The sequence below is a fragment of the Penicillium cinerascens genome, assembly GCF_028974065.1.
Source record: "Penicillium cinerascens strain IBT 15544 chromosome Unknown contig_1_segment0_segment0, whole genome shotgun sequence".
NCBI classification, from domain to species: domain Eukaryota; kingdom Fungi; phylum Ascomycota; class Eurotiomycetes; order Eurotiales; family Aspergillaceae; genus Penicillium; species Penicillium cinerascens.
The window spans coordinates 1,472,872-1,500,701 of NW_026695287.1; the positions used below are offsets into that span (position 1 = coordinate 1,472,872).

The window sequence follows — 27,830 nt, forward strand, 5'->3', positions numbered from 1 at the left end:
AGCGTTTTACTATGGATATTCCTTTCAATCATTCGTTTATTGTACATTTTAGAAATACACTTGACTCCGGCGTGATCTTGGCTTTGGCACTTCGTTCTATAAGCTTATGTAAAATAGAATTGGAGTTTACTGCAATATTTCTGTGAATACTTTCTCGCTGTCGTAGTTTGTTCCTATACTTCTTTATCTACTTATGAGTTAATGTGGCGCCAAGGGCATTTTGAGCTCCAACAAATGGCCTTCCTATGGTGGTTACCTAGGTTGCCTTTCTTTGCCCCCAGCTCTCACTCTCTCTGCTAGGAGCCCCTATATATTGCCAAGGGTAACACTGAAAGAGTTCGGATTGGCAGTTGAACCCTTGGGAAGTATATACAATTGACGTAGGATATAAGATACATGCAGTCAATACTAGGTCAGATATTAAGTAGGAACCGCCTTCAACCTGACCCCCTCCGCCGAACTCTCCAACCAAACTTCCATCTGTCTCGAGGTATCTTCCATGCTCCTCAACGTTGGACTAGATTTCAACGGGGTCGGGCTATCCACCGACAAATCCGAGAACAAGAGGGCCAAAGGCGAAGACTTCCAGATGTATTGATTCCGAGTGTGAATGACAGTGATAACCAAGAAGATCAAGCTGAGCACCACCAGAGCACCGGGAAGAATCAACCACTTCCATCGCACATGAACGAATGGCTGGACGGTCCATATTGTTCCATTGACCGATGCCCTGCAGACTTTAGATCGTGCGTTCAAGGTCAGAGAGGATGACATGCTGTCGAACATCGATGTAATGTCTGTTAGGTTTCCTTGTTCGCCATAGATAGCCTCAGCGGTCCCCGGAGTCCAACTCGGTCGATTGCTCATGAATAGTGAGCCCTTCCCTTCCATTAAAGGGAACAATGAATTTTGCATAGCCAGACGGCTTAGCCAATTGACTTGGTACACGCAGTCTTCGGGGTTCTTGTACGGCTTTTCAAAGCGGGTACCGTTGGAATAGCACGTATCCGGCGTGATTGAGAAGTCATCGGTTAAGACGGTCCAGGATGTTGAAGTATTAGAAGAAGTTGCGACTGCTGTCTGGGTTTCGGAGAATACACCTTCGGTAATTCTTGCTTCGTAGGTGTTGACGCAGAAGTAGAGAGCGCACTCCGTGGCGCTGATTTGAACTTGAGGTGGGACTCCGTAGCCTGGAGATGAGATTGCTGTGAAGTTGAGAATGAGTGGTAATCCATTTGTGTTAATTTTCAAAAGGTCGAGGCCGCTGGTCGCATTCATCATATACATCATGTTTTAGGCGGTGCTGAAGGATAATCCATTGGGTAGTTTGTAGTTGTATGTGCTCATGGTCATGCCGAACGATGTCTTGTTGAGATGGAGCGAGTCGGTGATATTGGCACATCGGCTGCAAAATCCGAGCGATTGATATTGGGGAAACGTGCAATTACCAGTCGGGCAGCTCGCCAGGATGTTATTACTGTTTGGGGCCTCCGTTTGGAATAGGCCGGAATAAATTGCACCATTCGTGCTGAGGGGCACATTGTTCATTCCGGGGCCGGCGCCCTCGCTGTAGTCGGTATATTTGCTAGCGTTACAGACTTGGATGGATGACAGACCGGGGGCATGGACAGCCCGCGTTTTGATACCGATCACCTGCTGAGTGAATGGATCCACGGCCGAGGCTATAACATAGACTAAGCAACCAAATGTCACCAGATGGCTGTGACTGATTAGTATTAGAAACTTTATTGAAGCTTTGCGAACTTACCGAGGTAGGAAACGGAAAAGAACGACAAGAGCGCCCATGGCTCCACGACTGGCGGCATCGAGGAGGGCAAGGTCGCTCAATTTGTTACCACCCCGGAACCATGACCATTTGAGCTGAGCCAGAGACTCGGCCAGGACAAATGCCATTGTGGCTTTCATGACTGTACTAAGCACCGATATGAGAGCGTTGAGCGTAATGCCATGCGGCCAGTCGGGCATTGGCCTTCCGTCAAATTTGAAGAGCACCACGATAATGGCAACCAAAAACAAGATAGATGTAAGACACCCCAGGATTTCCAGGGTCCAGCTTGCACCCCAGAATGGATGTGTCTGAGACTGCAAGAAGACCTGTTCCGCAGATGACAATGGTCGCGGTCTATGCTCCGTCTCCATTGCCTCGTTGAGTCTCACGTATGAGAGACGATAGTCATCTTTGTTGTGCTCCATCCTCGTCCCAAGCCCAGAAGGATACACTTCGGGATCATGAAGAAAGGCAAGGAGGAATCTAGGGTGAAAAAACTTGGCTAGGGACAGAATCAAGTGAGCTGCCCTCGAGTTTCCTCATACGGCTGATGAGTGAAACTAGGGCCGAAATTCGCGGAGAACTATTTCGAGGTTTGAGCAAATCAATTACCGCCGTAGGCTAGCGCTGGAGACGGTCCTTGATAAAGACCCACGCGATTGACAGGAACACCTATTAGGTTGGGCCGTTTAGGGAATTTTCGGCGGGTCTTTGACCCATTCATGGAAACGCAGGGTTCTTTGCGAACCACTGAATGTTGAAAAATTAATGAGGAAAAAGGAAAACATTCGACTGCAATAAGCATGGTGGTGGTCACCTAGCGCCCACGGTTTGGGTGTGAGCGGCTCTCCACCGTATTCAAGCGGCTTTAGGTGGCTTATCACCCATTTAAATATTCTCCACCTAAGCACTAAGCGAAGGGTCTCGGCATGTTTATAAAATTCTTTGCGTATTCTAAAATATATAGAACGATTGTGTGAACCTCCTAAGCTAGGGTACAATATCAGTTAGACGAAAGAAGAGCTTAAAAAGGTACCCAAAGGGGATATACTTTAAACTTTTATGAACCCTGCAGCCGCCAATAATACCACTGACACTGCTCCTACATCAAGATAGATCGACGTTGCTCTAGCTCTCACATCGACTAGCCGACACAAAGCCCAGACGCTTCAGTGGTGGCTTGTCGTCCTCACCCAAATACCAGAATAAATCTATCAGTTCTATCCCTTTGCGTACTTATCCTAGAGCTTAAGCCACACAAAGCCGCCGATCGAATAGTAGGAGGTAAATGAAATTAAAAGCTTTAATATCATTCAGTCTGGTTATGGAGCTATTCTTATAGACAGGAAAATAACCTTTATCTCTTAGCGTAGGCGTCATCTAAACATATCTAAAAGAGAGGGGTAGGGTTGATACCCAAGGTAATGCAGGTAGCTTGAGAGAAAAGGGAAGGCTAGGGGCACGATTTAAAAACTGAAATCATGAGTTGGTGTCTATCAATGACTATCTCACCCCCTGGAGGCTAATGGAAAACTCGATATATGTTCGTTGTCCCCCTGTACGACAAAGGCATTTCCCCTAGCATCTAAGCTCATAGGGAGTGTTTGAGCGCTCAAAGAGCATCAGCTCTATCAAGCACGATTTGCATAATTTTGGTGCCACTCATAGTCCCGATCCTCCATCAAAAACTTTGTAATAGCCTCCCGAGGTGAGGTCGGATCCCTGCCCAACAGGTCTGCCATAAGGGGATCAGTCACACCAGCTTCACCCTGGGCAATCGCGTCATGCCATGTAAGTAGCTTGCGGAAAAATCCTTCTGGCTTTCCTCCCTCATCGTTGTTGGCATTTAACCGAACGAACTCATCCGGTGGAACGATTTGAAAGTGAACTTTCCTATTTGTGATCTCGTTTATCAGATTCACAACCTCGGTGAAAGTCACTGTTTCTTTGGCTGTCAATAAGACAATTTGTCTGTCGAAACCACCACGAATCATAAGTCGGGCTGTGGCCTCCGCCAGCTCATCTCGCAAGGTCAAGGCTAGAGGCCCGTCCGAAGGAAGGTAAATAGTTGACGTGCTTGGGTACCATCCCAGGAAGACTGGGAAAGCATCGGCGTATAGTCCTTCGCGAATTGATGTGAAGTTGATGCCAGATCTAAGAGAACAGAGTCAATAACACCATGAGGCGTAGTAGAGCACTTCAGATGGGTTTCTCACAGCCGCATCATCTCCTCGGTCATCAAATGAGCCTGCTGCACATCGGCTTTGGAGTCTGAGCGCAAACCACCAAAAGCCAAAGAAGTATACCAAACCTATTTCCCAAGAATTGTTAGACTTATCTCATCTTCAGAGCTACGTTTTGTACGTACGTGGCCAACATGGGATCTTTTGGCGGCATCGATGAAGTTTTGATGTTGCTTTCGCCGCTTCTCGACATCGAATGTGTTTGTGCTCACAAACAAAAGGTTTTCCACGCCTTCGAATGCTATTTCCATAGATTCAGGCTCATCGTAATTGACTTTGCGAAATGCGATTCCTTGGGCCTCGAACTTTGAGCGATTTTCTTCCTTCGAAGATGCCGCGGCATATTCAGTACTGGGCACATTGGCAACGAGGAAGGACAGGACTTGGGAACCAAGGCCGCCGGTAGCGCCCATAATCAAATACTTGAGCGTCATTTCGATATGCTGGAATTAGGACGGAGGCTTATGTATTGAAACAAAGGCTTCAAGGGATCAGCGAAGGATTCAGACGAGGTTAAATGTTGGTCTAACATTTATAAGATTCGCGAGAAATACCATTTGTATGCATGCTTTTTTAGTTAATTTAAGTTAACTAGTTAACTAGTTAACTAACGTAACTAAATCACATACAATTTTAAATCCCCCTGATACGGGAACTTTCGCTCATTCCTTGAATCTTGTTTAGATGTTTGCCCTATATATTCAATAGTAGCTAAAAGCGCAGTTTATCGATTTAGGAGAGGGCAGAGTAAAGGTGAAGGTGAAGGTGAAGGTCTATTCGTGATAACTTCTCAGGATATACTTTGTACCTGGGGAGCCGGGCGGGGCGAGAGTTATTGGTAAGCCACCCTGTGTGATACGAACTCACGCCCTAGGTAACGTGGGTATGTAGCACCCAGGATGATGGGCCTTATACCTTAGGTGTTACTTCTCACGCTTAATCCCGCCACTCTCACCTCAATCACCCACACCCAGACCAAGTAGACTTTCCTCGCCGTTTCAAATAGAACAGAGTATATTGGCTTCTGCTCGATCAATATTTAGGTGGGTGTCGCCCGTGTGAGCAGGGGTCCCGCCGCGCTGGCCGCACAGACCACTCGGCTGGGCTATGGCGATATATCATTGGGTATAACCTCGGGGGGCTGAGACATTCGTCACTTGGCATCCGCACGCAGCCTCGCCGAAGCTTTGTTGATTAATGAATTCATGGCGGAGGCTCTAGGCAACGATCAACCCCTCGATCGCCGTGACTCCATGGCATTCTGGCGTTTGAGTCACGGTCTGTTTACCTGTGCCGAAGTCACGCAGTTTAGAGTTGGAACGGAGGTGCAGCTAGCTCCGTGCACAGGGAAAGAAACGGCTGACTGACAACGTGGTAAGCACTAATAGAGGAGACGCTTACTGTAGCACTAGATAGCCCCAGCTGAAAAATCGAGCATAAATAGCCGCCTCGTATCTTTTTTGCCTTTCTACTTCTCGTCATTTGTTGTACGCTTCTCAAATTTGACCGAAATGGCCCCCTCTCTCCCATCGCGGTATGAAATCCGCGTTCTTGGACCAGAACATGAGGAATGGGCCCGGGCGATTTGCCTTTACACAAACGTATTCAACTCCGCGCTCTGGCCGGTTGTCTACCCTGAGAATAAAACGAAGCGGGCCTATCAGACTTTTCGAGCTGCTCACTATATAATTAAGCACCAGATCGATTCGGGAAAGTCCCTTGGTATCTTCGACAAAGAGTACCAGTGGAAGCGACCAGAGTCTGCGACCACCGGGGGCAAGCTGTACTGGAATCTGGAGGATGAGAGTGCCACCGAAAGCGAGCTGGCAGAGCAAATGGACTTTCCACTAGTCTCAATTGCCATGGCCTACGATGGCATCGACGAGCTGGACATGGCTCAGATAAAACCTCTGATAGAAGCGCTACCTTTGTTTGAAAAAGTCTACGGCGCCCTCGCGGAGCGAGACCAGCGTGATCCTACATCATGGAAGCCCACGGGCCGCGGACAAGTCCTGATGCGCAACGCTACAAGCACCGTTCAATCTTATTCCGGCCGTGGACTTATGAGGCTTTTGGCTGAAGAGATGATGAGACGTTCGGCCGCGGAAGGATTTCGTGGTATCCAGATCGAGACTGTTTCTGAGGGTGTGCAAAAGGTGTGGTCGTTCCCGCCGAAGCCGTTCAAGGGGATGGTCATCGGGCAGTTTCACACGATGACATTCGAGGAGAAGAATGATTCTGGGGAAGTTTTGTATCCTTTCCGACCGGCGAATGTCAACATTGCCAAAGTCTATGTCGACCTCCGGGCTTCGGATTAACGAAGCGATCGGTTATGTCCCGCGGCAACCAATTGAGCCGATACATATGAAGATCTAGCAACTAGTAGAATGTGGTTAAGAAGTCTGCCCAATACGGTGTAAATCATGAGACATAGCTAGAGAGCCCTTTCTCATAGTAGCCTTCTTTCTGCTTTTCTGCTCACCCTCCCTTCATTACCTCTCCCACTTTTGTTAATAATTCCTCTTCTTGCTGGACAATGAATTATTTGCGCTCTATTATTTTTTAGACATTTACTGTCATAATTTCCTTCATCACATGAAGAAGGGTATTCATGTCGCCGAGCGGCATACATTCGACTGTGATATTCAATCCTTATAGCAAAGAAATAAGCAGGTTTAACCTTTGACATAAATGATCAGTCAGTTACTTACAAGGAATATTTGACCTACTACGTCTAGGGCTCTCTTTTTCTCTGCTAATGATATATAGCGGAGATTCACTATATATGCATACCTTGCTGTATAAGTGGGCCAATTCTAAACACCATTGTGGTCAGACTTGGGGCGAGTATTGACTTGAGAAAAAAGGGAAGTGCCGGTGGCCTAATGTTCTCCGCAGAAAGCTTCAGCCTGATGATCACTGTTTAGCAAAACGACGAAGTAAAAACCTAAAAATAGAATTCTGAGCCAATAGAACAGACGTGCTTATCGCCGGCAAAATTGGCCGGAGGCTGAGGAATCACTATAGCTGGTCAATCCGAAAAGTACTAATAAGCTGGGGTTCCTTCCAAACTTGCGGGGAACTACAGCGGCTCGGGTTATCTAATACATACCTTTACCAGTGCTCAATTTCCCTCTTGACTGATATCTGCTTTGGTAGTTCTGGAGCGTCATGGCCGACAACGACCAGAGAGAAGGTACCGTGCCATTCAAAATTCCGCACATAGACATTGCAGGCCACACTTATTACAAGATCATTGGTGACTTATCGAGCAACTCGCCTCGGCTGGTTGTACTTCACGGTGGCCCAGGCTCTGGCCATGAGTATCTTCTTTCTTTTAGCCGCCTATGGGAACAATTCGGTATTCCCGTGGTATTCTATGACCAAATCGGCTGTGCCGCTTCCACCCATCTACCTCAAACTATTGGAGACAAGTCCTTCTGGCAGGAAAGTCTTTTTCTAGCCGAGTTGGACAACCTGCTCGATTCCCTTCAGCTTCGGGACGGGCCAGGCTACCATATTCTGGGCCATAGCTGGGGTGGTAGAATGGCGGCTGCTTTCGCAACCACCCAACCCCAGGGATTGCAACGACTAGTCCTCGCTAGTGGTATAGCCAGCACTCAAACAACCCTACAGGGTATGCAAATCATTCGCAGACAGTTGCCACCTGATGTGCAATTAGCGATTGATGAAGAGGAGCAGAAAGGCAATTTTGAGAGTGCTCGCTTTAAAGATGCAATGGACGTGTTTTTCCGCAATTACTTCTGTCGGGCGGAGCCTTTTCCACCGAAGGAGATTCTACCAGCCTTCAAGCATATGAGTGAGGACAAGACCGTTCGGGAGACAATGTCAGTTTACTGTTTATCATTTTTGGAGCCTTCTACGCTAGTTCAAATATTTCTTCTTTCATAAATCCAGCTTTTAAACTACCGGCATTGCTCACGATTTCGCTGACTCTTCTTCAGATCAGGACCATCACCTTTCAATTGCACGGGCTCCTTCCGGGACTGGACCTGCATTCCGCGCCTACATCAAATTGCCGTGCCGACGCTTGTGTATAACGGCGAATTTGACACCTCGCACGATATAACTACAGTGCCATTTTTTGACCACATACCTCGCGTACGATGGATCACATTTTCAGGCGCCGGACATATGTGCCACCTGGAGAGCCCGGAGATTACAGAGAAAGTCTTTAGAGTCGTCGGAGAATTCCTGATGCAGCAAAACTGAAACCTACAATCAGTAAAATGAGTTATAGTCCAGCATCTCCTACAAAGCTAGACATTCTCCTTTGCAAATTTCATCATGGACCATATACATGTGTGTTGTGAGAACCTCCACAAAGCGTGGATCCCCTTATTGGGATGCTTGCATTGCTTTATTAACTTGATACGGAGTGGCGATGTATTCTGTCAGAATTTTGGTATGATTTACCATAAACTATGCATTCCCACCAGCTACCAATTCAACATGGAAGCAGCCCTTTCTTTAAAATGTCTCAAAGAACTTCCGATTGGCGAACGAATAGTACATTACCCATTTCTCATATAGAATTCAAGCAAAGACGTCATATTGCATTTACAGACAACGTCTGTTTCACTGGTTGAAGCTCAACACTGACCTCCTCAATCACTAGAATCCGCCGTGAGCTCGCATCCCACTCCGGATCACGTAAGTCCGAAAACATGTCCGCACAATGCCTGCTGGAAGAGGCCTTCACCCCTATCACCGCCCCAGTTTCATTACCCTCCTTTGCTTTTGACCATGGTGTATTGCTAGGTCGCTGACGGCCGGTCTTTTCACTGGACATGCCGAAGATCCTTGCAAATTTGCCACCGAAGGTTGCTTTCAAGAGTACCCACATTGTTGGGAGACAGGTGCAGATAATGCCTGTTGATACTTCGATAATGGACCACATGTACCCCTTTGCGTAGAGCCATGTGGAGTCGTATTTGCCCAAGACGAGCATTGAGATGAGGAGGCGTGCCATAGCGACGGCGCAATCACTGCAAGAGAAAATAAAATTATTAGTAAGGTATATTCGCCGGCACTCGCCTGTCTTTTGTCTTCTAGTTTCAGAAAAAAAATTGATATCCTTACAAGAGGCCCAACGCAAAAATCAGCGACACAGCTACCTTCTGCAGCTTCGGAAGCTGAAGCTGCCACACGCAGGGAATCGGCATCAACCAGATCGTGAAGTCGGTGATGATATTCACGATTGCGTAGCCAATGGCGAACTGTTTGAAATTGAGGCAGGTACCCTCATGTGTCCAAAAAGCGCTAATGGGTTTGCAATTGAAGATGGCGAGGAAGAGCATGATAATTGCCCACGTAGAGATCAATGCGATCATGCCGTATACCATGCGCAAGAAATAAGGGCGCTTAAAGATACGTTGGTAGAGGAAGAGCAGTGAGAGCTTCACGCTCGGGGGGCCCAGCACGTAGAAAATATTGAAGAAGTAAAGGAGCTGCTCGAAAACGACGACTTCCTGTGGTGGGAGTTTTGCTCGGTGCTTGCAGAGGCCATTGATCCGGCCTGGGAGAAGGTAAGTATTAGTGTCCGCATACTTGAAAGGAAATTGGATTCGTCATCATCGTCATCATCGTAGGATTAGTTACATCTCACAGATATCCCGTACAATAGCCAGTCCCAGAACAGGGCCACGCAGATGATCCAGTCATCTACTCCGAGGGGCAGCTTTCGCAGTCGTCGAGCTGCAAAGCGACCGAGAACGGCGAACGTGGCTAGTACAATGAAGATTGTGTTGACCACCCATAGCGTCTGTCCGAAGTCCTCTTTGTGGTCAGCCATAATTAGTCGATGGGGTCCAGGGGGGGTCGCTAATTCATACTCAAAAGTCAAGAGCCCTATTATATGAACAAGAAAACAGCCTGGAAAGATTGGGTTAACTCAGACTGCAACTACCCAAGATGCCCAAATTCAATTATCGGCCCGCGAGCGCACAAAAGAAAACTCTCTCTAGTTATGTCACATTGATGCTATACTCGACCCACATGCCAAATTGCCAATATGGCGCCATGCGACGTAAAGCTTCCCGTCCGACGATCGCAGATCCACCACATCCCGCTGCCCTTTGGGCGTCCCGTCGGATCTCCGGGTATAGCCGGTGGGCCTAGTTTGACTGCAGGATTGCACTGCTGCACCTGTTCCAATCAACGGCGGAGATACAACATAGGGGCCAGGACCTGAAGTCGGTTGCTCGGGAGGACGCAGCGGCTCGAATGCCCCGCGTCGAAAAGACTTCGTATACCGTCCTTTATATATACCTGTCACTTACAGTAGAGCTGTATTCTGCAAAATAAAATCGAATCAACACATACCTGAGGCCACACACTCCCCAGCTGGAACAATGACCGTGGTGCCTCAACAGAAGCCTTCCTGGCAAGAATCTGTCCGCCAGGCCCAAGCAATACGCGATCGTTCCATCGAGAAGGTCGATGCCACTGTCCTCCCCGGTACAAATACTGCCAGGGTGATCGATGTCCCCAGACAGCACCTCTCGCAGACGGATCAGGCTATCACAGAGAGCTCTGCTGAAGCCCTGGTAGCTTCCATCGCAGCGAGGAAATTAACTGCGACCGCGGTCACAAATGCCTTTTTACGCCGGGCTGCAATCGCCCACAAGTTGGTGAGTGATGGTGCAGATTCTCCCAGCAAGTATATTGAGTGTTCGAATCTAAGCTTTCCTTACGTGTTTAGACCAATTGCGTCTACGAGCTTCTCCCCGAGCGTGCCATTACCCGCGCCAAAGAGCTCGACCACTATTTCGCCAAGCATGGAAAGCCCTCCGGTCCGCTGCACGGTCTGCCAATTAGCATCAAGGCACATGTAGGCATTAAGGGACGAGACCTGTCTGCTGGATTCGTTGGTTGGCTGGACCGGACGAGCCCGGATGATGCGAATATCGTCAAGATCCTTCTGGATGCAGGTGCAGTTGTTTATGCGAGAACGACCGAGCCACAGGGATTGGTAAGTCGACCTCAATATACAAACTTTGTTAATTCATGACTCATTTTGCTGTTCGAATAGATGATGCTTGAAACCTGTAGCAACATCACAGGCACCACAACCAACCCACACAACACTGCTCTCACACCTGGAGGCTCTTCTGGCGGAGAGTCGGCCCTGCAAGCCCTACACGGCAGCCCCCTTGGAATTGGCTCAGACATCGGTATGTCTCCAGCCACGTTATCCCTGATATATTGCTATAATCCTAACCACCAAGACAGGGGGTAGTATCCGCTCTCCTGCCGCCAATTGTGGTCTCTATGGCCTGAAGCCATCAACCGGCCGACTCCCACCGGTCGGAGGCTCCGCATATTGCCGCGGCTGTGAGACAATCCTCGGAACACTAGGGCCTATTTCACCGACTTTAGGAGGCGTTGAAATTTTCATGAAGACTATAATCGAATCAAGGCCCTGGGTCAACAACTCCATGGTGCTCCCAATCCCGTGGAGGGACCAGGAAAATTACATTCATCAGGATGGCAAGAATTTGACTGTCGGTGTGATGTGGACCGATGGTGTTGTTACCCCCGCACCAGCGGTCACAAGGGCTTTGAATGAAGTGGTTGAGCGTCTCAAATTGGCGAAAGGCGTTGATGTTATTGAGTGGAAGGCATATCAGCAGAAGGAGGCCCTGGAGATTCTTGTGAGTATTCTGGATCACTTTCATGATTGGTATGAGCTGTGCTAAATGATAAATTGATATAGACCAGGCTTTATGCTCCAGATGGTGGTAAGGCATTTGCCAAACACGTTGAGTCTTCCGGAGAGCCCTTTAACCCGCTCACGGCTTGGACTTTGCGGGATACTCCCGGTATTGAAGAACTTAGCCACCAGGGCGTGTGGGACTGGACTGGCAAGAGGGAAATGTTCCGCTACGCCTACTTGCAGGGTCAGTACAGGACCTTCTATATTGAAATTTCTGCTACTCTGAGCTGACTTGACTTTTACCGCTGCAGAATGGAACAGTGTCGCGCCGGAAATGGACGTCATAATCTGCCCCGCATTCCCCACGCCCGCGCCCCTGCATGGAACTTCGAGATATTGGGGTTACACCTCTTTATTCAACCTGCTGGATTATCCGGCCCTCGTATTCCCAGTTACCAAGGTTGATCCCGAGAGAGACGCCAAAGATATCACTTATACTCCGAAGAACGAATTCGATAGCTGGGCGCACGAGCATTATGATCCGGTGAAGCAGGTGGGTGCACCTGTCTCTTTGCAAATTGTTGCCAAGAGGCTGGAGGAGGAAAAGTTGTTGCAGGCTTTTAAGGAGATAAAGGAGAAGATTGGTCTGCCGTTTGTTGATTGTCTGGCTTGATAACGAACCCGAGGCAACTGGAACTCACTTTTGGGGTATACCCGACTGTTCTTTCAAAGCTTTCCTTTCCCGGCAGTACGGTCTAGCCGGGCGGAGTTGGGGGTGGGGGAAAGAGAGTCACGGAGCTGTATTAGCGATCCTCCACCGAATGGTACTGAGTATTTTTCTTCTCAGGTTACCGAAAAGATTGAGACCGAGTTTAATGAAGCGTATTACTGTAACCTTCATACCTTCGCCACCTCCACTCCCGCCGTGTGTTCCCCATGGGCACCCGAGATAATCTGTTCTCAATACCATGCATTTGCCGAAAAGGAGCCATGGGCGAGCAAAATCTCTTTCTATTCATTACTCGGGTTATATAAAGGCTTCACGTTGTACCCTGCACTCTGCACCATGCACCCAACACTCAATATTTTGCGTCGGAGAAATCCACAGAGAACCGAGTTACATCGGACATTAGCACTGCGATGGCATCCACATCTGAATATTCAGGATTAGCCTCGAAATGGCCTCTCGCTTTTGACCTCGCGGGCTCCGGTATACCTTGTCGAATGGAGGGCGAGGTCAGCGACCTAGTCACCTTCGGTGATATCCCGGCCGCCATCGATGGGACTTTCTACCGAGTTATGTGTGATCCATTCGTGCCTCCAGATCCCAACAATGTTCCCCTCGATGGTGATGGCAACGTTTCGGCATTTCGGATTCTCAATGGGCACGTTGATATGAAGATAAAGTACATCGAGACGGAACGCTATAAGCTTGAGCGAAGTGCCAACAAAGCGCTATTTGGCCTCTACCGAAACCCTTTCACACATCATCCTTGCGTGAGATCTGCCGTTGACTCGACTGCAAACACGAACTTGGTCTATTGGGCCAATCGCCTGCTGGCTCTGAAAGAAAGTGCTCTCCCGTACGAAATAGATCCGGATACTCTCGAGACATTGCGCTATGATCCATTTGGAAGTCAGATCAAGGCGAAGACGTTTACGGCCCACCCAAAGATCGATCCTTACACCAGCGAGCTTGTTGTCTTCGGCTATGAAGCCAAAGGCCTCGCCACCAAAGATATAGTTATATATTCCCTTGACAAGGACGGGAAGAAACACGACGAGCAATGGATTGAATCACCCTGGTGTGCCTTCATTCATGACTGTGTTATCACGCCGAACTGGATTGTTCTCGTACTCTGGCCATTTGAGGCCAAGCTGGAGCGTTTGAAAGCTGGGAAGCACCACTGGGCCTGGAACTACGACTTGCCAGCAACCTTTATAGCGGTTCCAAGGAGGAAGAGTACTCAACTACCGGCCGGTTGGAAACAAGGGGAGTACAGGGTATACTCTTGGAAAAATTGTATGACCATTCATACAGGGGGCGCATGGGAGGGAAAAGATGGAATGGTCTATTTCGAGTCATCCAGGGTTCATGATAATGCGTTCCCTTTCTTTCCACCGGAGGACGGGAAGATGCCAGCCCCGGATGCTAAAGCAGATTTCGTGCGCTGGGAAATTGATCTGAATCAGCCTAGCGGATCTACCGTGTCGGACCCGCAAGTTATTCTCGATGTACCTTCAGAATTCCCTCGCATCGATGAGCGATTTATGACGGGCGATCATGAATTCGTTCTTCTAAATGTCTTCATTCCCGACAGATCAGATGGGGGCAAAAACATTTTCCACGGACTGAATGGCCTTGCAATGCACAGTCATAAGTCTAACCAAACCCGCTGGTTCTACGCCGGAGATGATTCTCTTGTACAAGAGCCGATCTTCATCCCCCGTACTTCCAGTGCACCTGAGGGCGACGGATGGGTTATTTGCATGGTCGAGCAACGTGCTGCCAACGGGTGTCACCTCGTCATCATCGACACCAAGGAATTCGAAAAACCTATTGCGATCGTTCAACTTCCCCTGCATGTCAAGGCGCAGGTGCACGGAAATTGGGTTGACGCGTCCCTTCTTTCCAGGAAGGCGAGTCTTGTGAGAACGATCACTAAGCCTGTCATCAGTAATCAGGGAGCCCTGATGCCGCTGGTCTAGTACCACTTACCATGGTCCTCGCTCAGTACAGACTCTATTGGGAAAGGAATCTTAACTCGTTGCGGGCTATGGGGCCATTTGAGTTGGATGTTGTTGAAATATTCTCAAATTTGTCTTTCCGATCGATATGTAACTCTATATTCAGTTAGCTTACCGGCACAGCTCGTCTCCAGAGCTTGGAAATACTTGATTAGTCACGCGCATAAAGAAGGTCTCGTTCAACTGCACTGAAGTTTCGATGCTACCGTCATAAGAGTATTGAAATGCTCCAGTAGCGAAACAAATTCATAATATCCGGCAATCCCTGGATGACCAGCGCTTTCTTATTAAGGCCCTAGTTATGGCAAGGATCTGAGAAGTAAAGCGTGGCCATGGTCATGCTATTGTATATTGATAGTAGCTGTCTTCGCCAAGTTTCAGGCTGTTTATGTACTGACATCCATCCGATAAGACCACAATAAATCTTGTCAATTGATGGAAAGAACAAAAAAGTAATCATGAAAGGTATGAGAAATGACATAGTGAATCTCGCATGATGCAGGTGAAGACGAGGCATGGGAGCAAAGAAAGGGTATTATAAGTAGCCCTCCAATGGTATGCATTGAAAATTCGGCCGCCAAGTGCTGGTTTCCACGTCGTACTGATTTGTTGAAAACCCTAGATAAAGTTGATTCGGACCAAGACCAAATCGTGCGATCTCTTCCTCGGTGATCCAAGGAGGTTGATAATCATTCGGCCTGAAAATGGAATAGTCATGTACCCGGGCCTCTTCAGGTATGAGAGCTGCTTGTAACGTGGCGACTGGTAGACCAAGGGAATCATTATTGTCGAGAATATTGCGAGAAATCGCCATTGTATTCCCGTGTCTCGAGGCAAGGCTGTAACTCTCCTCCAGCCTCATCAAATTTTCCGCCAAATGAGCCAAAGGGGTACTTTTAAAGAACCCCTGTATTGGAGGCGCTCGTCGCATTAGATCTAAAGCCCTCCGCCGCAAGCCTGGATCACGACATCTCAACACAGTCACAGCGAGAGGAACACCTACATTCATCTCAAAGGTGAATGGGGGTTGCACACCATTTGGACCTGATGAGTCTCCGAGAATCACAGTAGAGTGCTCGACGATAGTGCTGAAGTCTGCGAAATGGACATCGTAAACAGTTTCCTGTTGTCTTAAGCATCCGGTCACACAAATCAATGCCGCAGCGTGATATATGAGCAGCATAGGCTCCAGGTGTATGGGCTCAGTAGATGAAGGGCTGTTGCTTTGGCAAAGATTGGTGTATCCCTGGTGCCATTCGTTAAGTTGGGCTCGGAGCGCTTCTTTTTTCGCAACCATTTCTGCGCTGACAGCAGATTCTGCTCCCACTTCCCTGAGGTGTAAGGTCGCCTCGCGCTCAAAGAGCATTGTTTCCGCAGCTAGGACGACGATATTGTTTCTTGCAGAAACGACAGATGCAACGCCGGTGTTGATGCCTGCTTTGAAAAGGGCAAGAAGCTCACTAGGTGGCTGAGTTCCTGAGATTGTGAGGGAAAGTATGCCCATTCGCAGGAACAAAGGAAAAACATTGCGCTCCAAGAGTGCAGCTTTCTCGAAATATACTCCTCTATGGACCAATTGGGCGCGGAGGTTAAGAATCAAACTAACACCCTGTCGATAGAGTTCCAAGGCCTCCTCCATACGTCCTTGAATCGTCTCCACGCAAATAAACAGTGCGCAACTGATGAGGACAATGTACGGATCCGTCCTCCCGTGCTGGATCTGCGAGTGAACGCTGGAGATCGATCGCGAGTACCATGTCAAGGCATCTTGTTGGACATTGCTGAGCGAATATGCCTTATTTCGCCGATCACTCAGGAAATGAAAGTCCAAACACTGGTTGGGATATTCGAACAATGCGCTAATTGCAATCATCGCATCCCATACCGCGGGCTCGCTGCGGCAGATTTGCGGAACAACACCTGTCCAGAAATCTATACCCATCCCACCTGCGAGGTGGGGTGACACATGGTGAAAGTAGTATTCAAATGCGCGACGCTCTCGTTGCCCTGTATTTGGGGAGAATGATAGCGCGTAGCCGGGCGTTGAAGCAAACGGTGTATGAAGAGCCAAAGAAAGTGCCCGACTGCCCTTGTATTCACATTGTCGCCCTGTGCTAGAACAGCGAAAACATATCGGTCTCTCTTCGTCACATTTGACTCGGCGGATCCTGGGGCCAGCGGTCAGTGCCTAAGCATACACAAGGCAACAGAACTTACTTGCAGGTTTTGCACCCCGATCGAGATTTGGCAGCCCCTATGCGGCGGCCGGTTGAGGTGTGAGCATCCATGCCTTAAGCAAATAGCTTCGTGGTGGTCCGGTGGGTGTCAGACATGGAAGCTCAGAAGGGATTAGTGTATTCCGAGTTGAATATCCATGGTTAGGTAATTTGAGGGTAATGCCAAGTATTATGATTACGCTACTACCGACTAGAGGAGATAAGTGAGTGGAAAAGGTTGGGGGCCAAAAGGTAAGCAGGAAGTTAGTCTACCCTCGTCCTTTTCGTTCTTGTGAATCCATACCCGTGGAAAATAGTTAAGCCTGAGTTGGGCTTTGCATATCGATAGCGGTGTTGCCCCAGTTCAGCTAGACCGCCTTGAGGTAGTGATCAGCTAGTGAAATACGTAGGTAGCCCCAAAAAGACACTTGCGACCCATTTTGCGATCATCGAAGGTAAGAGAAGAAGAATCCCTTAACTCGCCGGGATATGGAGAGAATCTCCTATAGCTGGTTCTCCCAGGCGCTCGGTACTTTTTATCTCTCAAAAGGTTATCGAGCACTGGGCAAGTCACGGGGCTCCACTTAGAATGCTGGGCTAAAGTCGGATAGAGATATACTGATAAAGAACTGGAGCACGGTGGGTCTTAACTTTTAAAAAGAAATGGGCATTTCCAGGTAACTTCAGACCGGATAGTACAGATAGTAATCCTGGAAGAGATTTTGTCTCATCAAAGTTAAGCAGAGAGCCCACGCCGAGCTGCAGGTACGAGTACACAGCGAATACAAGGAACAGAAGGCGCGGCGATCGATCCCCAAAACGGTTAAGACACATCACGTGCCAGTCGTCATCAAGTGACCCCGGCGCTGGCCATGAAGATCCAACACTTCTCTCCTGTCTGCACCTCTCCGGACTCCAGACTGAGCCTTCTTCTGAGTCCTTTGAAGGTATCTTCTTACCAGGAACATAAATATTCCTAGTCGCCTCTACACCTGCCCCTTTTCAGCTCCAATACAACTGTCGCAGTCATGAAGTTCTTATCGGCCGCTACCCTTCTCCTCACGGCGCCTTTGATCTCGGCAGCCTCCTTTCCCTCAATCTTCGACCCTTCGCAGGCTACGATCAAGACATCGGAGCGCCAGTTTCCCGTTGCTGGTGACAACCCTTTGGAGTTTTGCCAGGAACCCTCAAACCATATCCTCAAGATCAAAGAGGTGGATCTCTCGCCTAATCCCCCGGAGCCGTACGTCTGACCATTTGAATCTCTGCGTCATTGCTTTACAAATAATTTTGACTAACTGCTTCTCTTCACTGAACAGTGGCAAGACCCTCACCATCAAGGCCAGCGGTACTCTCAAAGAGAGGATCGTGAAGGGCGCTACCGTCAATCTGGAGGTCAAATGGGGTCTCATTTCCCTGATCCACCAGACTGTTGATCTGTGTGATCAGCTCAAGAATGTCGATATGGAGTGCCCCCTCGAGGCGGGTGATATGGTTTTGACCAAGCAAGTGGATCTGCCAAAGCAAATTCCTCCGGTGAGTTCCAAGTTGAACGATCTATTCCGCAACCGTGAAGCTGACATGGATCAGGGCAAATACTCGGTCTTGGCCGATGTCTACGACAAGGACCAGAAGCAGGTCACCTGCCTGAAGGCCGACGATATCCAGTTTCACTTCTAGATGATTGCCAAACCCCCTTGCACCCTTGCATCCACCCATCCAGTGGCCTCTCTGTTCAATCAACTCCAAAGACTTCGTGACCTTTGCTTGATTTGACCTCTCTACGCCAGCAACGCCTTCCGCCTATGTCTCGTCACGACTCTAGCTGATTTCGTCTCTCACTTGATCTTTATGTCACTTTCTCAGCATCGTAATTTGTTCAGATATCACTACGTTACAATCCTGTTTATGCTTTGCATGTGTACTCACTCTGAATTTGACCGGAGCCTGCTCGTGTGGCCGCGGTCTCTAATACATCTTGAAACACGATTGTCGAGGGAATATCACATACGTCACAACCGTACCCTTAGGATCCAGTAATTCCACATTGCAGCCATCGAAGTTGCCTCCAAATGTTCAAACCGGTCTGTAGCACCTTCCCAGAAACACTAGGTAGATACATACACAAGGCCTGGAGAAATCTTCAACCTTGGAAGTACTTCGATACCAGAATTTTATTGAAAGGTGGAAGTTATGTATATGCAAATTTCAGACATGTTGGGTATCTTCCTTCTCAAGCTTCTTGTCGGCCCCGCCGTTTCAGCTCTTGAAGCAAGCCGATTCACATCCCCGAAGCAGTAGATGTTGTCATCAAAATATTTGAGTAGCACGTAAATGATGTGGAAATACCTTTTGAGCTAGCTGCGCTCAAGGCTGAAGTGGCTCTGTCCGCGATTTTACTCTCCGAACAGTCGTCGCACACGCTTGAGAACACTGTCCTTCTCGGGGTCGTAAGGATGGTCTTTGCTAGGAATCTCGAGGATAGCGGGGAAGGGGTCGGTGAATGTGTCTACGGTATGGCGGATGCGCTCTGCAATCTGTCGTGGGCGGTGTTAGACACGGATAGCTCATTGTATTGTCAGACGGAAAGATGGAACGAACATGTTGGTTGATCAGGATAATAGCGATGTCCTTTCGCTCCTGAGTGAAGTTCTGGAAAGTCCGCTCGATCTCCGAGGTCTCGGTTTTGCCGTCAACGACGAGGAAGTTTCGCTGGGAGTCTGGGCCATCGGTAACGTGCTGTGGAGATCATTCGCATGAGTATATCGCAGGCTATATGAAGTCGAGGGTCCCTAGAGGACAGCTTCAGATATGCAGAGGGTACATACTCCAACGCCAGCGAGGAGGAGACCGGTAACGGAGCTAAAGACGGGGTCTCGGTTAGCTGAAAGTGATGCTGGTAGTAATGGCAAAGCCATATTATGGGTGACTTACTCTTCATCGCCAATAACGGCGAGGAATTGCCGGTCCTGTAGTTGAGGGGAGTCAGCAATGCTATCGGAGGGGCTTGTTCGCGGCACCAGGTGTCCAGTACCTTGTAGGTTGCGGCCGACGCCATGATGACTGGAGCTGGGGGGGGAAACGACAGCAAGAATTCAAGAATAGACGCTCCTACAACAAAGCAGGGACGCACACAGACCAAATCAGTCGAGACTCGAAGGCGGCGTCGTTCGCTGCTCGCCGCTGGTTGATCGCGGAGAGCTCGTGCTGACTAATCAGCTTCTCCAAATTTCCCAGATTGTTTACTTCCTTGTTCCGCATCATCGGCTTCTGCAACTTGACAAGGCTCTTTTTGGATGCCTTTCTACCACTTCGCCTAAGACAAAGCTGCTGAGGAACAGCTTCTGTCTGTAAATTCTCATTACATCCTCCATTATGCCTCGCCTCGTACGCCGCCGTCCACTGGCAGAGCGCATCCGCGCCTACTTGGACCCATGGGACTTTTTCCTTTGGGTGTCCGAAGAGATTGAATGTCATGACTGGGACGAGATGAATAAAGACTGGGGATTGGCAATGGGAATATTTCTTAACCTGGTTTTCCTCGTCGCTCGCGCGAACAGCCGCTCAAGTGGCAGCAAAGCGATCGACGATGTGTTTGGGGAAGACGAAGGCGTGCCCTGGCTCAGTTGGTTTGTAAGTGATACTTACACTGCTTATGCTACCCGTGACTTCAAAGTAGGATACGTGAGCTAACTGGCGCTATTTGATTCATTTAGGCATCGTCTATCGTCCTTGTCCTGAGCATCTTTTCCGGGCTCAACGCCTTTTATACTTTCTATCGCAAGCGACACTATCGAATGTTCGAAAATTCGATCGACAAGGCTCCAGCCACACCATCTGCGCGTCGCGTGCGAGTTGATTCAAACCCTTTGTCTGCATCGCCCCTTAGATACTTGGCCAACGCCCTGTCCGGCGAGTCCGCTCAATCGAGAGCTCACCCCGATGCGCAACGCGATGTATGGGAGCTTGCGATATGGGACCCAATTTCAATAAGCGTCCGCTTGTTTTGCTTGTTCAGCCCGGGACATGTGTTGGTCTACCTGCACTTTTTACCGGCCCAACTGTCCGATCCTCGGCCTAGCATGACAGTCGTGACGACCATCTTCTTGACTATACTCCTGTCGGTCCAGATGTCCTTCCTATCATCATCATACACACAACAAGCGAAGGATTCGACACTGGTTCAGAAAGAGGTATTCAGGGAATACGAAACTAAATTCGTCCACCCCAGGACACGACCTCTCATGAGAGATGTCGGGATACAGTTTTCCGAGGAAATTGCCGCCGCAGGAGATTCCCCGAACAAGGTGGAAACCTATACGCCGACTTTCATAATCAACCATGGCTTCAAGACCAGTCCCAACCCGAACTATCACAGCCACGTCGACCCTGACGGGGTCTCGCCTCGACGCCCTGTCCCTACGTCTACACCGAGTACCTCGTCGATATTCCAAACCCAGCCATCCTTACACACGCCCGCTGTGTCACGAGATGGTTCTCCTTTGGTACGGACAGCGGGCACGAGTATGCGACAGCCGCAATTCCGACCTACCTCGACGAGCACCGGTGATGGCGGTAGCCTGGGGGTCTACTCCCATGCCAACTCTCCTTTGAGAAAGTCAGCATCGACTGCGTTTGAGCGCCGTGTCCATAATCACGGTGATTTCATCTACAAAGAGCGAGGCACCACCCCTTTGAGGAAAGGTTCAAGCCCACTCAAGCGCAGCAGCCTCGCGACACCCCTTGGTTCAGCAACGGACGTTAGTAGATCGAGTAACCTCGGCACTCGTCGCGAAACGGGTCGATTCTAAAATAAAGCAATGATCTCATTCTTTGCAATGATGTGATGTCGATTCCGTGAGAAATTTTATTGCGTTATGCATGTCAGGCCATGCATGGTCATGCGCAAAACCCTCGATGCAGAGCTTAATCTGCCCCTAGTACATACCCTAATTCACGTTCTACTTGATGTGGCGTCATGGCTTGATTTTGCAACTTTTTTGCCGGCCCCGCCACTCCCAGGAATGTGGAAAGTGAAAACCAACCTCCAGAGTGAATGTATCGATTACTGGCGGTCCAAAAACACCTGTCTCGTTATACCGTCGAAAATCGCAATATAGTCCCTGTGGATCCATCGATGACGGCCTTCAGTTTCACCAACGGGTTCGCACCTTCTCACCCATTACAAAAACCCTACATCGTAGCTTCTGCGTGAATGATGCAATTCCAGAACACGATAAGGTGCGCGATCCATAATGCCAGATCCCGCGGGGAATATCTTCAGGCATTCCACCGCGGGGGCTGGCATTCTTCATATCGGGCCACATGCCATTCCAACCCACGCGACCCCAGTATTCTTACGCGTTGAGAGCGCGCTTTCTCTGAGCCCCAGACTAGGCTCGATGACCCACGCCTCATTCTCTGCGTCTATCATTTGCCTGGTACTGTGTACGTCGACCATCCCCGTCTAAATCGAACTTCCGACATCCACTCCGAACGCCTCATCCTCACAGCGCCGACATCAAGAACCCCCTACTTTTTGACGGCATGGGCCAGACATAGACCCAATTCTGGCCTGAGAGTGGGGACAACTAGCCAGCATCTCTCTCAGCCCACCATGGAGATCGAGAATCGCGTCGAATTACCAGACGGACATCTTGTGAACCTTTCACCACGACCCCCACATCAACCTCAATACAAAGCCTATCGAGTCGATTACGCATCTACTGAGCTCTTACCTGCCAAAAAATCTCAAACCACCCATCGAGCCTATCGTTCAGAACTTGTGGAGTGTCGCAGCCCGGTCGACACCATGTATCAAAAGGGAAAAGCAACCAAACTTCCGGTTCCAAAAATCCTTCTCGAACGGGACAGAGACCAACGGAACCAGACGCCTAGTCTTACCGCGATAGCCAAACCATCGCCCACTGCCTTGTCTTCGGGAGGATCTGGTGCCCAGTCGGGCGAGCGGGATCGTGACCGGGACCGCTATTGGAGCAAGTTGCGCGACAAGTTTGAGAAAGAATCGTGTCCGCTATCTCAACGGGTATCCTATCACCGAACAAGGGAGAGCGACAAGAAAAATTCTCCAACCCAAGCAAAAAACTGCCAGGAAAGCAGATATGCTGCGGTCCACGAAGAAGCTACCAGTCGTGTGCCCCAGCCTCGAAGGATAGTACCAATCACTACCACCAACGTCAAAAGTAGTTCCTACAATGCTCTGGATGAACTTTGCCACCCCGACAGCCATAAGCCATGGCAAATTCAGGAGGGACACTGGTCCCCTGTTGACAGACACGAGACCACTGCTCAGAAGTCGGGGATGACGGACACTACCACTGGGTCGAGTCCTCGGTCTCGCCCTTCTATATCGCCTGTTTCTGATGACAGCTCTATAACCGATTGCGACTGGGAAGACCGATTTGTCGTGCACATGCCTTCAGCCAAAGATCCGAACCCTCCTATGATGACTTCGCAGCAAATCGCGGAGTATCAGAAGAGCATCGAAAAGGTGCGCCGAGATGGTGGACACATGGTAGACCCTAACACCCGGCCTAGTCCACGGAAAGACTCGCCCGAAGGAAAGCCTCACCCTGTCCTTCCAAGGGACAGAAAATCTGGCGGTTCGGGTCAATTCAAAGCCTATGACGGACGACCCATGAAACTACAGCCAGAAGCTGATCGACAGCCTGCACCTGCTCCTGCTCCTACACCTGCTCCTGCTTCTGCCCCTGCTTCTGCTTCTGCTCCTGCTCCTGCTCCTGCTCCTGCACCAGTACAAGAGCCGTCACCTCCGTCACTAGGACCCCAGGGGAAAAAGAACTATTACAGTCCAGACGAGGTTGGCAAGAACCGCATCAGCACCATCTGGGAGGAACAATCTCCAACCAGATCCAAAGAGAAGCGATCTTCAACAAGAACAGACGGCTCTTTTTTAGGATGCAAGGAGATCAACGGGCCTGGAACCAAGAACCCAGACGAGATTCTTCTGTTCGCATCCGGCGAGAACTCGAAGAACTTGCAGCCTCGTCCTCTTGCCGCGAATGGGAGGAAGAAACAGAAGGAGGAGAAGAAGGCTCCTCGGAAATCAGAAGAGAGTCGCCAGGCTCCGCGAAAGTCAGGAGAGAGCCTGGTCAAAGAAGAGTTGGCACAAATTTCTCGGAATTCGAAGCAAGCCCAATGCTCGAACTCTTCGTCGGCAACCCTGTGTCAGGAACCCATCTGCTCACAGAACGAGCTTCCGAGGACCCACTCCAACGGATCGAGCAAGGAGAACTTCTACCTCGCACCAAGCACGTCAAGTTTGGCGGAGAAGCTAGACGGCGTCTGCGACGACGACGATGTGTTCATTATCACACCCACTATCACACGTACTATGCTTCCAAGCCCGATGCCAGAGAAGCAGGAACGGAAAAGGGAAGAGAAAAAGGCCTCTATTCCAAAGGCACGGGGGCTTCGACGTCCTGGTGGCACCGGCCAGTCTGGCACCGGCGAAGCCGTCAAAGCCATTCGAGCCAAAGCTCAGGTCATTTCCACACCTTCTGGGCTGCGACCAGCAGCAGCAGCCTCGCAGGTAAAGTCAATCGCGTCCTCTCTGACATCTTCCAAAACGACACCGCTCAGCAGCATTCCCACCGCCAAAGACAAAGAAGACTCAATTGCGACAACTGCGACAACCACGACAACCGCCACAAAAGAAGTCTCTACTACGAAGCAAGAAGTCACAGCGAAGAACTTCCCCAAGTCCAAAGACAAGGAGAAGGACGACCACGCGAAACAAGCGGGAAACTCTATCCGTGGGTTCATCCGTACCTCAGGGCTCGCAAGGTCCACCGGGCTCGTCAGGTCACCCACGGAGAGCCTCGCCACGATACTGCGTAATGGCACTGAGTCTTTGCGCAACCGCGCTGAATCGCTACGGAGGGGCAACGGGCCCTCCATCAGTCGTAACAGTTCTCCTATTTCTCAGCCCTCAGGTCCATCAAGAGACAATTCCGAGTCCTCGCGGTCTGAGAGGTCCTTCAGGTCGGCAAGAGATAAGGCAACTCCGCCGCCTTCCAGCAAACCCTCCCCTGCGAAAAAGAACCAGTCTCCCGCTTCGAATCCTTCTGCGGAAAAGCCATCCCCGGCAGAGATGGCCTCCCAGGTGGAGATGGCCTCCCAGGTGGAGATGGCCTCCCAATTGGAGATGGCCTCCCAAGTGGAGATGTCGCATCCGGTTGAGAAGCCCGTGGAGGAGTCGCCTCTGTCTGCCGAGAAAATCGCCCGAGCCGAAAGGCTGGAAAGGTTCAAGGAGCAGGCGCGCCTTCGCCGGGCCACGAGGACCATTGAAATCGCAGAGCTGGACGGACATCAAGTGCCCAGCAACAAAAAATCACTTCAACCAAACATTACAGATGTGTGCGATGATCTCGGTGATTTGAGCTCACAAGACAAGGATGAGACCTCCAAAGATGCAGGGAATGCAATGGCTCTTTCTATGATCTTTGAGATCGTCTTCGTTGCCGTCACACACATGCACAAGGGGCTGCTTCAGGTGACCGACAGTCCATACGCAAAGTTCGTGGTAAGCAATGTCTTGAACATGGTGCGTCACTGCTACCGCGTCTTCAGCCGGGTCTATCGTGCTTTCTCGAAATACCAAACCACCGGAACGTGGCCCAAGGCCACGAGCGATCAGGCCGTCAGCCGCTTCCTGACGGAGCTCCTCCAGGCCATTATGTATCTGTTCATACTCGGATTCGGTTTTACGATGGTTGGCCGGGCTGCTTCTTATATTGTGCTTGTTGGAAGCTGGATCGTGTGGTTTGCTCGTCCATTTGCATGGGCTTTCCAATGTGTCGGTCGTGCCCTCCTTAATTGACGTGGTGTATTCTTATCCCCGGCCTGGGCATCCGGGTCGGTTGTTTGTCATGCATTCTTTTGTACCCATAATGTTCTTAAGGGGGTTATCGGTCGGAGCGGTTTTCATGACCAAGAGCCTTCTTTTTACTGTGTTTTTTCCATCTCGTCCATGAGCTATTGTTACATACGCGTAAAGCCTTGTTTTCCAATCACTCCTATTGCCATAATAAGCCGTAATTGATGTATCCTCAAATGATGACTTCTACAGGACCCAACAGCCTACACTGGTGCACCGCCCGACGATTTCTCGGGTCCAATTTCCTAGTTTGCTCTTCGTATAGAACTAGTGCGGCGCTAATGCAGGCCTAACTTCGACTTGGACCCAGCCGGTCGCTTAGGTCGACGGGCCGCGTATTTTAGCATCAATTTATTTTCTTCATCCTGGGGATATTCATGCAAGCTGAAAATCCGGTGGGCTCGAACGGCGAGGCCGGGGCTAGCGCTCGCTAGCGTCTGGCGTAAACTACAGACAGTGTGGCTACAATAGGCGATACGCGGCTTTGAACTTGGTCTGCCATAACCACCTGCCCGGATTCTACTGGGTCGGCAGAAATGGCCATGAGAAGGATATCGGTTATTTCGTCCCCGGTCGTGGCGAAGTGTAGACAATTTCAGGTCACAGACATGATAAATAACCCGCCGTCCCGGGTTTTGACATCCTCATTCAGAGGAGATACAGCGTGAGCAGTCAACTGTTTCCTTCATCATTTGTGACATTCAATTTTGCAATGTATCGATCTCTGGTGCTGGCAGCCGCAGCCCTAACGGGACTCGCGAATGGCCATCCTGTGAGGGAAGAGAATCTGCTTCAACATCACGAGTTCTGCCTTCTGGAGACCCTCGTCGTGGACATCCTGAGGCTGGATTCAAAGGCAGACGCTTTCTGCACCAGCGTTCTTAACATTAAGACCGCAACGAAGACACTCATCACCACTTCGACTCCTGCTGTCGCCACTGACACTGCCACCGAATACACCACGGGCACCGTGACGACTACGACTACGGCGACCGTCACTGATACTATCAGCGATTTCTTCACTGCCACCGAGGTGGATTTCCTTACAGTTCCTGTGACGGAAGTCGTTGATGTGACGAACACCGTCTCGACTACGGTGACTTTCGATCAAACCGAGACTGCCACTGCTACGGATTACTTTACGGCCATTATTACGGACACTGTGTCCGACACCGTCACTTCAACAGTCACCGCTACCTCTACTGCTATTGTTTATGACCGCCGTAACATCAGAGAGCATGTCGTGTTTAGGGCCGCGCCCACTCCTTTCTGTTTGGAGAGACTGGATAATCTGTATTTCACTAGCGCTTGCTCGTGCTTGAAGCTATGTACGCCGACTGTCACCACGCATGTTACGGTGGTGGCGGCTACTCCGACGGTCACTATCACAACCACCCTCCCTGTGACCGCCACCGAGGTCGATACTGTGACGGCTACAGCTATGGCTACGACGGATATCACGGACACCGAAACGGTCACCTCCACTGTTCCTTCTACTGTCTATGCATCTTCCTTCTTCACCGATGTGGAGTCTATCTCGAGTACTGACTATGCGACCGTGACTGCCACTGCTGACTCGACTGTCACCGAGACTGCCACTGTCACCACCGACGTTGCCGTGTTCACCACTGTTCAAGCGGTTGCCACTGCTACTCAGGTCTGCACTGTTCTCGCGATCGAGAAGTTCATCCTGGCCGATACCGACCAGACCACCGTCGCCGAGGCCAACCTGTACTCTGGAAGCGACATCATCGTCAACACGAACTCCTTGTATCCACCGTTCACCAATCCTTACCCCCCGACCGACCCCTGGTACGGAAACCTCCCTTGTCTGTCCATGCTTTTCACGTGCGATAGCGAGCAGCGGGTGTTTATCAACTACCAGGACGATGGCAGTTTCACCATTGTTCCCGGTTACCTCACCTCGTCCCCCTCGACTTACGCCGTTTCTGCCACTGTTCCTCCTACCGGCTGCACCATCACCATCTACGCCGTTGTCTGGGGTCTTGGGTTGATCCCTGATAGCGATGTCATCAGCGCCCTGTACAGTGCTCACATCAACGGTGAGGAATTCCAGTGGTCCAATACCTTCTTTGGGACGGATACCTGGTACGGCTATAAGAAGGCCGGTGCTATCTACTACACCGATGCCACCGGTACCATGCAGGCTGTCTACGGCAGAGAAGGCAGCTATGGCACTATCTGATTTCTCATCAAATTAATTTTCATCACACGC

General features: G+C 49.9%; 13 protein-coding genes across 13 annotated transcripts; 8 read left to right on the forward strand and 5 right to left on the reverse strand.

Annotated features, from left to right (window-relative positions):
• Nucleotides 1-420: 420 nt before the first annotated feature.
• N7498_002097 (DUF3176 domain-containing protein) lies at nt 421-2,214 on the reverse strand (the record flags this gene model as incomplete). The annotated part of the gene is made up of 3 exons (XM_058449159.1): nt 421-1,205; nt 1,449-1,720; nt 1,769-2,214. The coding sequence occupies 3 exons, from the start codon at nt 2,212-2,214 to the stop codon at nt 421-423; spliced, it is 1,503 nt and encodes a 500-aa protein (XP_058311503.1).
• Nucleotides 2,215-3,420: 1,206 nt separating this feature from the next.
• On the reverse strand, nt 3,421-4,466 carry N7498_002098 (SDR family oxidoreductase; the record flags this gene model as incomplete). The annotated part of the gene is made up of 3 exons (XM_058449160.1): nt 3,421-3,943; nt 4,006-4,100; nt 4,158-4,466. 3 exons carry the CDS (start codon nt 4,464-4,466, stop codon nt 3,421-3,423), a joined length of 927 nt encoding a protein of 308 aa, XP_058311504.1.
• Nucleotides 4,467-5,543: 1,077 nt separating this feature from the next.
• Nucleotides 5,544-6,350, forward strand: N7498_002099 (uncharacterized protein; the record flags this gene model as incomplete). Its single annotated transcript, XM_058449161.1, has 1 exon — nt 5,544-6,350. One exon carries the CDS (start codon nt 5,544-5,546, stop codon nt 6,348-6,350), a length of 807 nt encoding a protein of 268 aa, XP_058311505.1.
• Nucleotides 6,351-7,203: 853 nt separating this feature from the next.
• On the forward strand, nt 7,204-8,265 carry N7498_002100 (uncharacterized protein; the record flags this gene model as incomplete). The annotated part of the gene is made up of 3 exons (XM_058449162.1): nt 7,204-7,669; nt 7,715-7,880; nt 7,998-8,265. 3 exons carry the CDS (start codon nt 7,204-7,206, stop codon nt 8,263-8,265), a joined length of 900 nt encoding a protein of 299 aa, XP_058311506.1.
• Nucleotides 8,266-8,602: 337 nt separating this feature from the next.
• On the reverse strand, nt 8,603-9,847 carry N7498_002101 (uncharacterized protein; the record flags this gene model as incomplete). Its single annotated transcript, XM_058449163.1, has 3 exons — nt 8,603-9,041; nt 9,136-9,602; nt 9,662-9,847. 3 exons carry the CDS (start codon nt 9,845-9,847, stop codon nt 8,603-8,605), a joined length of 1,092 nt encoding a protein of 363 aa, XP_058311507.1.
• Nucleotides 9,848-10,406: 559 nt separating this feature from the next.
• On the forward strand, nt 10,407-12,383 carry N7498_002102 (Amidase; the record flags this gene model as incomplete). Its single annotated transcript, XM_058449164.1, has 6 exons — nt 10,407-10,685; nt 10,757-11,026; nt 11,087-11,228; nt 11,287-11,708; nt 11,771-11,954; nt 12,022-12,383. The coding sequence occupies 6 exons, from the start codon at nt 10,407-10,409 to the stop codon at nt 12,381-12,383; spliced, it is 1,659 nt and encodes a 552-aa protein (XP_058311508.1).
• Nucleotides 12,384-12,934: 551 nt separating this feature from the next.
• Nucleotides 12,935-14,419, forward strand: N7498_002103 (carotenoid oxygenase family protein; the record flags this gene model as incomplete). Its single annotated transcript, XM_058449165.1, has 1 exon — nt 12,935-14,419. The coding sequence occupies one exon, from the start codon at nt 12,935-12,937 to the stop codon at nt 14,417-14,419; it is 1,485 nt and encodes a 494-aa protein (XP_058311509.1).
• A 574-nt stretch (nt 14,420-14,993) lies between these two features.
• N7498_002104 (Zn(II)2Cys6 transcription factor) lies at nt 14,994-16,746 on the reverse strand (the record flags this gene model as incomplete). Its single annotated transcript, XM_058449166.1, has 2 exons — nt 14,994-16,626; nt 16,676-16,746. The coding sequence occupies 2 exons, from the start codon at nt 16,744-16,746 to the stop codon at nt 14,994-14,996; spliced, it is 1,704 nt and encodes a 567-aa protein (XP_058311510.1).
• Nucleotides 16,747-17,702: 956 nt separating this feature from the next.
• On the forward strand, nt 17,703-18,354 carry N7498_002105 (ML domain-containing protein; the record flags this gene model as incomplete). The annotated part of the gene is made up of 3 exons (XM_058449167.1): nt 17,703-17,917; nt 17,994-18,210; nt 18,265-18,354. 3 exons carry the CDS (start codon nt 17,703-17,705, stop codon nt 18,352-18,354), a joined length of 522 nt encoding a protein of 173 aa, XP_058311511.1.
• Nucleotides 18,355-19,065: 711 nt separating this feature from the next.
• On the reverse strand, nt 19,066-19,826 carry N7498_002106 (H(+)-transporting V1 sector ATPase subunit F). The gene is made up of 5 exons (XM_058449168.1): nt 19,709-19,826; nt 19,609-19,643; nt 19,503-19,536; nt 19,276-19,413; nt 19,066-19,211 (listed from the first exon to the last, which is right to left on the reverse strand). The coding sequence occupies exons 1-5, from the start codon at nt 19,730-19,732 to the stop codon at nt 19,071-19,073; spliced, it is 372 nt and encodes a 123-aa protein (XP_058311512.1). The 5' UTR covers nt 19,733-19,826; the 3' UTR covers nt 19,066-19,070.
• A 223-nt stretch (nt 19,827-20,049) lies between these two features.
• On the forward strand, nt 20,050-21,485 carry N7498_002107 (Nur1/Mug154 family protein; the record flags this gene model as incomplete). The annotated part of the gene is made up of 2 exons (XM_058449169.1): nt 20,050-20,307; nt 20,391-21,485. 2 exons carry the CDS (start codon nt 20,050-20,052, stop codon nt 21,483-21,485), a joined length of 1,353 nt encoding a protein of 450 aa, XP_058311513.1.
• Nucleotides 21,486-22,291: 806 nt separating this feature from the next.
• N7498_002108 (putative NTP binding protein) lies at nt 22,292-25,537 on the forward strand (the record flags this gene model as incomplete). The annotated part of the gene is made up of 1 exon (XM_058449170.1): nt 22,292-25,537. The coding sequence occupies one exon, from the start codon at nt 22,292-22,294 to the stop codon at nt 25,535-25,537; it is 3,246 nt and encodes a 1,081-aa protein (XP_058311514.1).
• A 769-nt stretch (nt 25,538-26,306) lies between these two features.
• Nucleotides 26,307-27,800, forward strand: N7498_002109 (uncharacterized protein; the record flags this gene model as incomplete). Its single annotated transcript, XM_058449171.1, has 1 exon — nt 26,307-27,800. One exon carries the CDS (start codon nt 26,307-26,309, stop codon nt 27,798-27,800), a length of 1,494 nt encoding a protein of 497 aa, XP_058311515.1.
• Nucleotides 27,801-27,830: the final 30 nt, after the last annotated feature.